A 13,518-nucleotide genomic window follows, 5' to 3' on the forward strand; every position below is an offset into this window, starting at 1 on the left:
AGTCACCACTATAGGGTTTTAGTTAAACACAGAAAATATCAGTGCAATACACAGTCATAACACTCTTCTTTCCCCTGCAAAAATATTATAGTTTACAGAACTTTTCAGAAGCCTGGATAGATATACTTACATGGGTTTAAAAAGTATATATCATATTTAGACTGATTTGCACAAGCTTTGGCTGTTGCAATGACAGAAGAGGTTGCAAGCTTGTTGCATATGTCTTAATACCCGAGATATGGGTTAGTGTTGGTTAGCTACTGATGAGTCAGTCAGGGAGGGAGGGTTGATGAAAAGGCATGGTTTCTACAAAAGAAAAACAAAACACCTATCTTACAAGGGCTTTTTTAGCATCAGCAATCAGCCCTGAAATAGCAGTCTGTGCCCACCAATTGAAAAAATGCAAGGATTAAAAGGGGTCTCACAGCTGCAAACATCCAGTCTGATAAAGTGTCACAGCAGCCTATTGCTGCCTTGAAGCTCGCAAGCCCAGTGACAAGTCCTATATTATCAAATTGCCTGACCAATTTGAATAGAAACATAGTACAGAAAAACACTTGCCTCCATTGTGCTTTAAAGATTTCAGCAACAATCAGCTAATTGACATATTGTGAAATAACTGAAGTGCAAAGAGGCTCATGGGCTTGGCGCCAAAATTGAGAGCAATCAATCATCTGCCGCTTCCATGTCTCTCTTTTACATTAGTCAGTGGGCCAAAAGTCCTCTAAAGCTACACCCTGACCTAACCCTGAACTTGAATCTTTCTTGACTTTCTCTCCCATTTCCCCTCATGCCCTCTCCCAAGCTCACCTTGACCATGTTCCTGCTTCCTTGACCCTATTTCCATTAAACTGATCACCCAACTTTCCTTTCTGGTATCCACATTGACCAATATTGTTAACGGTTCTCTTTATTCAAGTGTTGCCTTCTCCTTTAAATTGCCGTCATCACCACTCAAAAAACTGACCTCATCGTTCTCACAAACTACCACCCCATCTCAAACCTCCCTTTCCTCTCCCAAGTCCTCAAAAGGTATGGTAACCTCCCAAATCTGTGTCCATCTTTCCCAGAACTACACGTTTGAATCCCTCTAATCAGATTTCTGCCCCTACCATAGCACCGAAACAACTCAAAATTACAAGTGACATCCAACGTGACTGTGACAAAGATAACTCTCCCTCCTTGTCCTTCTCAACCTGTCTGCAGCTTTTGACACGGTTGACCAAACCATCCTCCTCCAACGCCCCTCTGTCTTCTAGTTTGGTGGGACTCATCCAGTTCCATTCTTAGTTTTCTAATTGGAGCCAGAGTATCACTTGCAATGCCTTCCACACCTGCTCCCATACTGTTACCTCTGGTGTTCCCCAAGGATCTCTCCTTGGACCCCTTGCATTTTTATTTTAATCTACATGCCACTGCTTATTGACTTAATCTGAAAGCGCATGCATGCTGCCGACACACAGCTCTACCTCACCATTATCAAAGCCTCCACTATTGCTAAATTATTGGACTGTTTATTCAATATCCAGTACTTGATGAGCAGAAATTTCCTCCAATTAAAAATTGGGAAGACTGAAACCATTGTTTTCGATCCATCTCCAAACACCATTCCCTAGCTCTGGACTCCACACATCTCCCTTGCAACAGTGAGATTAAAAACAGTCTGTTCACAACCATGGTGTCATATTTGAGTAGGGATGAGCTTCCAACCTCATATTTGCAGCATCACTAAAAGACTATATATTTCTAGCTTTATCACCACCCAACTTCACCCCATCTCAGCTCATCTGCTGCTGAAACCCTCATTCATGCCTTTGTTACTTCTAGATTTGATTACTTTGATGAGCTCCTGGCTGATCTCCCTCAATAAACTTGAGGTCACCTAAAACTTTGCTCTTCATGTTTCAACTTGAACCAAGTACGGTATTCACCTATCATTGCTGTGCTCACAGGACTAAACTGGCTCCTCGTGTAGCAACATTCCTCCATGGCCTCACTTCCCCCGCTCCGTAATCTCCTCCAAACCCACTGAGCTACTGGCACTCAAATAATTCTGAGCTATTGAATATCCCCGACTTTAATCGTTCCACCACTGGTTGCGCCTTCAGTTGCCTAAGCCCTAAGCTCTGGAACTCATTTCATAAAACTCACTGCCTCTACCTCACTTTCCTCCTTTTTAATATACTCCTCAAAAGCCTACCTCTTTGATCAAGCTTTTGATCATCTGACCTCACATCTCCTTATGAGGCTCAGCATCATAATTCTGGGAAGTTCCTTGGAATGTTTTATTATGTTAAAGGCGTCATTGTTCAAACGCTATCCAAGTTTCAACTATTTGATAGGATCCCCTTTGTGCAGCACTCTCAACTACTGCAAATCCTTACACAACCAAGTTCTGCCATGTGAGAGAGAGTGGAGTTCACTTGCACCAGATTTTCTCCTCCTACAACCATTTTTTTTCTTGATATGTGGTGGTGGGGGTTAGACTTGCATTTGGAGGAATGGTAGGGACAGGTTTAAAGCACGTTCTCAACTGGATTACTGAAGACAATGCCCAGTAGAAGACTTGGATAGTCGAAACATTCCGACTCTCATGATCTGCTTAGTGGGTCCAAACATTAGCTTCAAGGTAGAAAGCTTGTGCAGAAAACACATTTCCATACATAATCTAACAAAGATCATAAATGCTGCATAGATATTTGCTACTATTAATAACATAAAAGATACATTTACTGCTACAACTTCAGGAATATTAAGAATTTGGTGGTATAAATTGAAACCCCAATATCAGAACTGCACTCATCCTTAACACATAGTACAAATAAACATGAAAAAGTAAAAGGAGGGGAGTGGGAGGGGAGAAAAAAGTAACGAAGACAATAAACAGTAAGAAGCCAAGATATGAATGAAACTAACAGTGGAAACATGCAATCTGAAGATAAGCTATAGGAGGAGCCATGAAGTTCTCTCAAGAATATGTTAGGAAATAGTACGAGGTACTTGGATCCACACAAGATAAAGCCAAGAGCAGTATGATAACAGAGAATAGTAAAGGGAGAGGCAGGACACAAGAATGATAGAAAAGGTACTACAAGGCCAGAGGTCTCATTTCTCCTAAAGCTTTCTTATTACTTCAAGCATTAAAACTATGATAAAAACACATTGCTGCATATAATGAAGCATGTTATGATAGAAACTGGTGCAACACAAGTCTGGCCCAAACTTCACTGAATTTATTGGTAGCTGAAACAATTTTTTTTTCAATTGGAAGTTTATTTTTGAAAAATTTAAAATCATATGGAATATTTGACTTTATTTTCACCCTAGTTTTGTTAATTACTTTCTCCTTAATCAGGATCTCTCCCTGCCATGCACTATTCCTTGATCAACAGGGTTAAGAGGCAGTGTCTACCTATTCTCTTTTAAGCCCAAATGCAACAAAGAGCAAGGTGGTGATAGAAGTTGTGTCCACCCAATATTTTCCCTCTGAAGCACATTATAGAGCAAAATTACAGCAAAGATTCCACATTGTTGCATTTGAAGGGTGACATACATCCTAGTGGTGATACACTGAGAAGGGATTTCTTCCTGCAGAGTTTTCCAAATGGTCAACTGGTATCTTGGGCGACAAAGACAAAAAAGGAGGATGATGAAAGCAACCACCCTGCATTTATACAGCACAGTTAAAATTGGAAAAATATCCGAAGGTGTCTTAAAAGGAAGTGCACCAAGATAGGAGAGATATCTCTAAAGTCAGTTAAAAAAGGGTTTTAAAGTTTTAAATAACTACAGAGAAGAAAAGCAAATTAGTTTTTAAAAGAGGGTTCCAGAAAGTGAGTTAAGTTAACTAAAAGCTGCAATGGTGCAAGAAAGGGAAGGGAGTGCACGAATGGTCAGGGCACAATGAACAGAAAGAGAAAAGGAAAAAAGCTAGAAAGAAAACTGATTTAGTGTGAAAAGAACAAGAAGTTACTCGATACACAATCCAACTTGGAAAATAAACACTAAATGATGCTACCACTCGCATCAAAATGATCTCAACTCCAAACTAAAGGCTTCAAATTTATCAGCACCAATCCCATTAGGGTACTGAAAATTAAACTGCAGTTTGTCACAGTGAAATCTCAGGAAACTGAAAGCCAACTTGTTGTAGAGCTAAACTCTGCAATCACAGCATAAACTATGATTTTGCACCAGTGTTTTACCTCTTCCAAAGAAATGGCTTGTGCATAGAAAAATCAGCCATTTTGTTTTCATCTTCATATACAAAATGGCTACCTTGTTTGTGAAAAAGTAAAATGAAAGAGAAAGTTATGCAATTTTGCCACTTATAGGCCTTACCAAGAGCTGTCATACAACACTATTTCAATGCAATCTCCTGCACCATACTGCATGACTCCAAGCAAATGGCAAGGGAGATGTATGGTCAGTGGGACAAAGAAGCGTGGATAAATTGGTTAACAATACACATTATAGATAGAGCTTATATGCAAAAAGCATTGAATTATGATCAGGTAAAGATCTGAAAAGTATTACAAGATGCCTCAGCAGCCTCTTTAAAACCAATTCTGACTGAGGCAAGGTCAAAATGTTGAGTGATAAACAGGGCAACTAAAAGACAATAGCTCGCAACCTAAGGAATTCAGTAAAAGTAGTAACTGTGTAGAGGAGACACAAACACCATGGAATTAGCTAAAGCTTTAAAACATAATGCACATCAACGTATTGTTATGTATGGCAAGGAGTGAAGAGTTAAACTGAGTATTAAACTTGCACAAAAGGAGAAGAGATCCAGTTTGTTGGTTTGCAAATGCACCACTGGACGAGATTACACCAATGATGGTTGAACAACAAACTCAAGTGAGAGAGCTGAAAAATCTGAAATGGAACCAGAAACTACTCAGACCTTAAGCATGCTGCTGTACAACCCCTTATGGGGGGGGGGGCCTCCAAAACAAAATATCTCAATGGGATATTATCTAGAAATGAATTTGTTGCATTGCTTGAGGTACTCAGGTACAAGAAAGGACACTTGTGAACATGAAGAGTTCATAAGTCATGAATTCAAAGGGTGCTAAGGCAGTACAATACAAAAAAAGTCAAGCTGAATATGCAAAAAAAAGGAATTGGGGAATAGGATGTGGCCATCAATAACAAGGGCACGTATGCTGCCCAGTGTTACTTGCCCTCAAAATTCCTTGAACAGTTTCAATCCTTAAGAAGGTGCTCCCATGAAGATTGTAAGAAATTTCCCTGATCACAGTGAAGGAACAGTGCTGTAGCTCCACGTAAAGATGATGTGTAATTCAGAGAGGAACTTGGAGTTGTTGTTGTTTCCAAGACAAAGCCGTTCTTGCTGCTCTGGGTGATAGGGGTCAAGGTGGACAGAGGAGCTGACAAAGCAACCAAGCCAAGTTGTTACAGTGCACCCTGTAGATAGTACACACTACAGTCTCAGAACATATGTAATGGACAAGTAGATATGGAACCCAGTGGCAAGACTGTGTTGAACATCTTGAACACTGCTACACCCACCCAAGCCAGTGGTGAATATTCACGCACATTCCTGACTCGAATAATATGGTTTGTAGATCGGATAAAATTGGATGATTAGATTTTTAAAAAGGAGGTGCTTAGAAGGCTGGCAGTGCTCAAAATAAAAGTTATTCAGTCCAAGTTATCCTGGGATTCATCTTAGGTTGCTGAATGTAGTAAAGGTGGAAAAAGTGGTAGCTTTGACCACAGTCCTTCAATCCTCCTTGAATACAATATCATAGAATGCTTATCGCCACCATTCCAAGGCCATTAAAGTGCATAATAAATAATAAATGTGGTAGCTACAGAGCAGTCAGCTGAGGGAACTTCTAGAGCTCATCATCCAGGACAAATTGTCACTTGGAAGAACATGTGCTCAATAATTACAGCCAACATGAATGTTAAAGTGAAGTTATGTCAGATAAACTTGATTGTGTTATACAATGAAATAACAGAATGTTGATGAAGGTAGTTCATGTTCTGTTGTATATGGACTTTGAAAAGGCATTTGATAAAGTGCCACATAATAGACTTGTTAGCAACACTGAAGCCCATCAGACAACAGGGGCAGTGGCAGCATGGATACAAAATTGGAAAAGAGACAGAAAGCAGATAGCAGAGGTGGGCGGTGGTTTCTCCAGACTGGAGGCAAGCTTACAGTGGTGTTCCCCAGGAGTTGGTATTAGGACCACTGCTTTTTTTGATGTATATTGACATGAACTATGGTGTAGAAGTTACAATTTCGGTTTGCAGATGATATTTTTGCTCCATTTCTAAGTTTCATGACATTAGCAACAGATCTTAGTTGGCTAAAATATAATGCAGAGAAAAGTGGTGTGATGCATTTTAGGGAGAAGAATAAGGTGAGGCAATATAAATTATATGGTACAAATTTTAAAAGTGGCACATTAAGCTATTTTAAAAAAGCATCTGAAATCCATGGCTTTATAATTAAAGGCATGGAGCACAAAAACAAGCAAGATACTCAAAACCTTAATAAATCACTGATTAGGTCTCAGTTACAGTATTGTGTCCTTTGTCCCATACACTGTTGAATACTTCCTTGGTATCATGTTCAGCTACTTGCACATTCGTATTGGGTCATGGAAAGAATACATAAGAGGTCAGACCTCCTTGAATAATTAGTCAAGTGTGCACATATGAGAGGATCAACTTTGCAGAATATGGGAAACCTTGATGAGGCAGAAAAATCAATATGAGAAAATCAATACACAACCGGACAAGATGCCAAGTTCATTAAATCGGACAATGTAGCAAGAAGGCTGATTCTATTCCAAGGCATTGGACAGACTAAGTGCATGGGTCAAAAAATGCAGATAGATTTTGTGTGCTTAATTGTACTTCCAGAATTGGAAGCGCAGTGCAATTTGAATTCAACAATTCAAAAGAACATTGATGTGTCAGTGTTCAGAGCAGAGCAACTCAGGCAATTCAGGGACATGGCTCAGAAGTGAATCAATTTCCATAAGGAAAAAGACTGGAACATGATACAAATATTCAAAACCCAAGGGAGTAATTGATATTGCAGATTCAAGCAGGTTAACTTTGGCTATCAATGCAAGAGGACATGATTAACAAACATAAGAATTAAGATAAAGAATTTGTTTCATTTTCCCTCCATTCTGCTTCACCGCCGCACCCACAACCCCCATCCCAATAGACATCCTATAAAAGCAGTTAATCATGCTGTGTGAACATGCACCTTTAAAAGAAGAGATGCAGTTAGGAATGGAATTGAAAATTTAAAAAATAAATACAGATAGAGATGGTCAAATTATATGCAAAATAATTGTCCTGCAATTATAGGGGTCCATCGATCTAACACACAAAGTAAAATCAGTGAATGGTGAATCATGAGGATATGGATCAGAGAAATACTGTGAATACAAGTCAATTCACTACCCTTTTTAGGAATTAAAGGAGAAAGAGAAAATCATTGTAAAATCCTTTTTCAAGAGATTAAATGAATTACAGAGTCTGAGATTGGTGAAGTTGCACATGGTTTGTGAAAGGAATGGGTTCAATTTGAGGAATTACATTTTCTGACTGCATGCATTCTTAAATTCTTAATAACACCTTTACCAAATGCTTGAGAGAACCTTTCAAAATTCAGCACCATGTTAATTCATTATTTATGGGGATACATGAGCAAATACAAAATCATCTTTGACCAGGGGCTAGAGTGGCTGAAGTCAAAAAGGTCTGAAAATCTTTTGTGACAAGGAATCAAGTAATTAAAGCACTGACTATGATCTGTGAGATGCAAATGCTTCTCAGTCACTTCAAGTGGGTAGAAACATTAGCTATGTCTTTAGTTAGCTTCAATTACCATCAACACTGTGGACTAATGCATTTGTATCAAATCATCACTTACCTCAGCATTTCAGCATTCAATGCAGGATGAAGTCTATACTAGCAACAGAATTGGACCTTGCTGGATTACACACATGTGAAGCAAAGCAAAGGAATAAGACAGTGCTTTGCAAACAATTTTCCAAACTGACCCCACTTTAACTCACCACCACCTTCTCAAGCACAATTAAAGATGGGCAACAAGGACTGGCCTTGCCAGTGATGTCTACGTCCCATAAACAAATATATAAAAACTCAAAAAAATTCCAAAATTAATGTGACCCCAGAGGCTCGCAAAAACTCAAAACAGCAATAAAACAGCATTGTAATATTCAGTAAATAATCATTGAAGGTTGTATATTATAGATCAACATATAATAAATCATACAAATATGAAAATGTGTTTTCAACGGTACTTTGTAAAAATTTGATGTACCCACGCAGATTTCAGCCAAGATCTCCATATGCCATGGTGACAAAAGGCTCTAAAGCCCTTATCCCCCTCCCCACAAATTGTAATCAATTCTCCACCTCTCACTCAGCAGCCCGTTTCCCAAACCCCTCCCTTCACTCATTCATACCCTCCCTCCCCATTCAGCCAAACACTCAGTCCCTCACTTGTGTCTTCTCCTGCATTCAACCACATAATCACATGCCCTCCTTTCCCACTCATGCCACTATGCATGCCCTCCCTTTTCCCTCACACCCTTTCTTCCTACTCATGCCCTCCCTCTCCACACAGCCCCCCAACTCATGCCCTTCCTCCCTGCACAGCCTCCCCATTCATGCCTTCCCTCCCCCCTCCAAACTCTCTCATCCACTCCATCTTATTCACCCTCCACCACATAGGATTTCTCCACCTTGTTCAGGTTCAGCTCCTGGACACTGCTGCTGCCCCTACCAGTAGGTGTCTGCGGCTCCTCCTTGGTCAGTGCCGTTTGGATCCGCACTGTTGGGGAAGAGCAAGCTGTCCTCTTGGGGAACAGGAGCTCAGGCTCTGGGGGAGCAGGCCCCGAAGGGGCAGGACGTGCTGCCCCTTCCATCACTGGGTGCTTGGGTAGTATCAGGGTCCAGAGTAGGCTGGGCCAGGGGTGCCACAAAGTGACCACTGCTGTCGAGGGCAGGTTGCAAGTGAGCCCAGGCCAGCTGGAGGCTCCCTTCTTCCCTCCCGAAGCCAGAGCCTGAAGATGAGTGGCAGGCTGCAGTTGGGCTGGGGCCAAGGTGCCCCATCAGTAACAGGCCCTCAAATTGGGCAAGGCCATCTGCAGGTTGCACATGGAAGCAGCAGCCACTGGGGGCAGGGCCTGGGCATCTCCCAATCACAGAAAGCAAGTCAAAGCCAGGTCAGAACTGGCAGCAGATTAGAAGGGGGTGAGTGACACATCCCCCACACCCCCCAGGCCATACAGAGGTCAGAAAAATATTTAAAGGGCGTGTTTCCATGATCCAAAAGTCAAAATTCCACCAAATGGTGGAAATTTCTTATTCCAGTTATACATACATAGTTTATAATGTTGACTTAAAGGTCCAAGTTTCTGAACACAATCACATGGATTTTTGACTAAATGCAATGAAATATAAATAATTACTCTGATTGTCCTTTTAACAGGCAGATTGTTTCATACTGCTAAAACACAATTCACAAACACATCTGCAGAATAAATGAGCAACTGAAGAATAACAAAAATAAATTTGTACAAAATTTTAATTCAAACCCATCTGGGAATTTTTACCTGAGACCAAGTATAATTATGAGATTGTTGTTGAGATACCTTGACAGGTGCATGAGGGATATTAGATGGTGTTATAAGATGTCTTTGGGGAACCATAAGTCCCCCAGGATGACTCATATTACTTAGTTCCTTCCTTGACACTTCTTCTGCAATCTCTGAAGCAGGAGTGCTTTTATGGTGGGCAAGAGAAGCCTGAATCCGACTTTCTGCATTAAATTGTTTCTGTTGCATAGCTTCTTCTTGTTGCTGATGCAATTGACTTTGCTGGTACAAATGCCTATAGTGTGGCGGTTCTTGGTAGAAATACTGAGAGGGTGCAGCCATCTGAATGTGCTGAGAAGGGTGGGATTGTTCTTGGGAGTACTGATGTGGCTGCTGCATGGCCTTGTGGTTTTGGTCTCGGTGGTAAGGTGGTGGCGGCTGCATTTGCTGCTGCATCGGTTGCTGCAACTGACACAAAATCGGCTGCGACTGATAGAACTGAACTGAATGCATGTGGCATTGCTGCTGCTGCTGCTGTGCTGAAGTGTGTTGCTGCGACTGCTGTTGACGTACAAAATATTGTTGCTGCGGTAGTTGCTGAATGTGCTGAGACAACACCTGTTGAGCCTGCAGCTGCTGAACGTGCGACTGCGAGTGCTGCAACACCGACTGCTGTTGTGGCAGCTGAGCCAATTGTTGGTACTCAAAATACATCTGTTGTTGTTGTTGCTGCTGCTGCTGGATGGCTTGCAACTGTTGCTTCGATTGCGTAACTGGAAACGCACAATGCATTTGTTGTGTTAAGGAATGTTGGAATCTCTGCATTGGAAGTACAGTAGCTTGTTGTTCAGCTGGAGGTTTCTGGGACAGCAGTTGCCGAAGTGTGCTGTCACGTACATTCTCAACCATGGCAGTCTGGCTTGGCTGGCTTGATGCTACATTATTTGCCTGTTGCAATCGGAGGTTCTGATTTGTAAAAACCTGTGTGAAGGAGTCCAACTTGTGCAAGACATCACTAGTCAATTTCTGTGAGGAATTGTCATTTGCTGAAGAATATACATAAGAATATCCATCTGGAGCATCAGTCTGAGCAGTGGAGGTCCACATCATAGAGGGATTGTTAAGATCATTCTGCATTTGAACATGATTGCCAGCATTGGAATGAGGCCAATTGTTTGGCCTAGATGGCTCTATCATAAGGCTTTTGGTAACAACCGGCATAGTTCCTGCTACTGCAGCTTCCCTTGAATGTGGAGGAAAATGAGGGGAAGGCGGAGAAGTCTGAGATGTGTCCATGCCTGTCGATCCATAACTATGATTCAGATTTCCACTCATGTTGGTCAGAGTGCTGGATTGTGGCTGTTGTGGATAGTACAGGTTTTCTGTGTTGTTCACAGCATGATTTGACTTGTACAGGGGTTGGTCTCCCATCATTTGTTCTTAAGGCAATTCAATGTTTAAACCACAAATGATTGCCAGGCCCCTAAACAAGGCATAAAAATAACAAAAATAAGTTTGGAATCCTCAAGTTCCCTGAGAAAATTTTTCTTTAAGCCACAGTGGATTTCGAAATTGAAATACAATTTTCCTTTTATTTCAAGTTGGCAATGCTGGATCTTATCCTCAAGTCAAGTTGAATCTAGATTGCTGCATCACATCTTGATGAAAATGTTTACAGTACATCTTGAAGCAGTCCATGGAGAGTAAAACATCAATATACCTGTGATGAAAATGAGACACAGGTCAGTAAGTGATCTGGAACTTAGTTTATAACATTTTTCTATTCATTAAGACAAGGACTGTTAGTGCTGGGGAGTGGAACTTGACATTTTTTAGGTACCCAGACCAGGCACAGTATAGTACAGCTAAATGCAGAGTAAAGCTTCCTTCTACTCTGCTCCAGTAATGCACCTCAGCCCTAGCCTTCTGGCAGCATCTGTACAGCACTAAGACATGTTCACTACATCAATACCAGCCATTCTATGGTGACTGTGAGGGACATTGCTAATTCATGTCAGTTTTGTGCTGTCAGTGGATGCCCATATCAACCAGAGTGTGATTTGCTACATCACTTCATATAGGCTCTTACAAACATCATAGATGGGCACTTACATTTCATTACTCTGAAAATTTTGAACCCAAGTCTGAGAGGTAAAAATCTAGTGTCTAGCTAATGAGGTAGTTCATAGTTCATTTGCAACGGTTGTCTGCTTAAAAAAATCCTCATGTACAAACTGATGGTGTTATTGCAGCCTAAGCCAGACAAACCTTTGAGAATGGAGTGTTTTTGAGACCTTCAAAGATTCCTAGGGTACATCCCTTACAAATATTTTTTTCTTAATCACACAATTGAAATCATTTTCACTGTTGCCGGGAGAAACAATGGCCCGGGTTTGTGTTAGAAGTAATGATCAGGTTATCAACAGTTGTTGTGGCATAAATTGGGCATCAACTACTTCTTCCTACATACATGCAGTTCAACTCTGATATCAGGAAGTTGCTTTCTGAGTGTCCTTGCTCCCAAAAAACTTCACGACACTTATCCCTTACCAAGAAACTAGATATTCAAATAAATGCATACTTGGAGTGCAAACATAAGATACCCACTAAATGAGCCAGAAAAAAATCAAAGTTTGTCCATTCAATTGCTGAAAAACCTCCCTTAACTAATTTTAACTTTTACCAGTGTGGAATCTTTCCTTCAAATGTTAAATTATTGTTGGAGATTTTAAAAAAGAGTATATAGCTTTTTCCTTCTCTTAATCCCATCTTTCTTTCCTTCTCTTCATTTTACTTGCTGTGTGTAATTTGGCATTGAATCACCTGTTCTAATTTATAGCTCTTGGTTCAGGCAGTGTATCACTAAGAATTCTGCAATCTGATTGGTTAAGGAGGTACCTGTTCGCACAGGTCCCAGGACCTCTATGGAGGGCACAACACTCTTTTTAATTCTGAAAAACTGCAACCCAGTGTGAAAGCCCTTTAGAAAGTTTGTGACCAAATGTACAAATGACGAGCACCATTCATTTGCCATTGATCACAAAATCCAGGTTATTGGTTCCCGATTGCCGAACTACAATATTGTAACTGCGAAGAGGGGTCAAGAAGCAGGGTTTTGTGACATCACCTAAATACAGGGTAAGGCTTTGGGCCATTCAGTTACTTCTTTTCCGAGGCAAACAATATTTATTTTAAGCAGGCAGGTTTGCATAAGCTAAAAATCTAACAATGAGGAAACAGCCAATTAACACATCAAAAGATCTCTGCAATCCATTGTGCTAGCGTAGTTTAAACATCCCTTTTCTCAGTGTTTGCTGGTATCTCCTGCAAAAGGAGAGTTTCATTATTCCATACTTCTCTGAAAAGATTAATGATTATTGTGCAGCATTCCACATTAAAATATATTAATCAACTTGCTCGTCTCCTTGTTTTATGAAATTTGAATAGTCAATTACATGGTTACATTTTAACTTCAACATATTTAAAGATTCAAAAAATATATTTGTATAAAACTAATGGACATTACATTTGTTCAAATGAAAACAGTGCAGTTAGAAGGAAAGAAAAAAATGCATCATATAGAACTCTTTCCTTCCTATCCAGGTAAGCTATTCAAAATGTTTTTTCCACAGAGCGTTAGACAGTGCATGATTCTCACAAGTACAAAGAAATCTTGTAAAATGCATTAATGTTACCATGCAAATTACTTACTAACTGGAGTGCCCTGCATGCCCCGCTCTGCTGGCAAAGATGAAGAATATCAGATGGGTGTCCTTTAGCACTGTGAGGACACTCCTTGGCATTTAGCTCACATTTAAGAGCTATCATTGCCTGCAACAAATTCAAAGAGAGTGTTTATTTTCCTCATCTGCCATTAAGTCACATGTTTGAGTTC

General features: G+C 40.5%; 1 protein-coding gene across 4 annotated transcripts in view; it reads right to left on the reverse strand.

Annotated features, from left to right (window-relative positions):
- LOC121293545 (transcriptional-regulating factor 1) overlaps positions 1–11,058 on the reverse strand; it is an 82,027-nt gene extending 70,969 nt beyond the window's left edge. For 3 of the 4 annotated variants that reach the window (XM_041216598.1, XM_041216589.1, XM_041216574.1), the window contains exon 1: positions 9,642–11,058. In XM_041216598.1, the coding sequence (XP_041072532.1) occupies positions 9,642–11,057 (1,416 nt within the window). In that variant the 5' untranslated portion in view covers position 11,058. The remainder of the gene's footprint in view (positions 1–9,641) is intronic. The other variant, XM_041216580.1, reaches the window with a different exon arrangement.
- Positions 11,059–13,518: the final 2,460 nt, after the last annotated feature.

Source organism: Carcharodon carcharias, chromosome 2, assembly GCF_017639515.1.
Source record: "Carcharodon carcharias isolate sCarCar2 chromosome 2, sCarCar2.pri, whole genome shotgun sequence".
Classification (NCBI taxonomy): Eukaryota; Metazoa; Chordata; class Chondrichthyes; order Lamniformes; family Lamnidae; genus Carcharodon; species Carcharodon carcharias.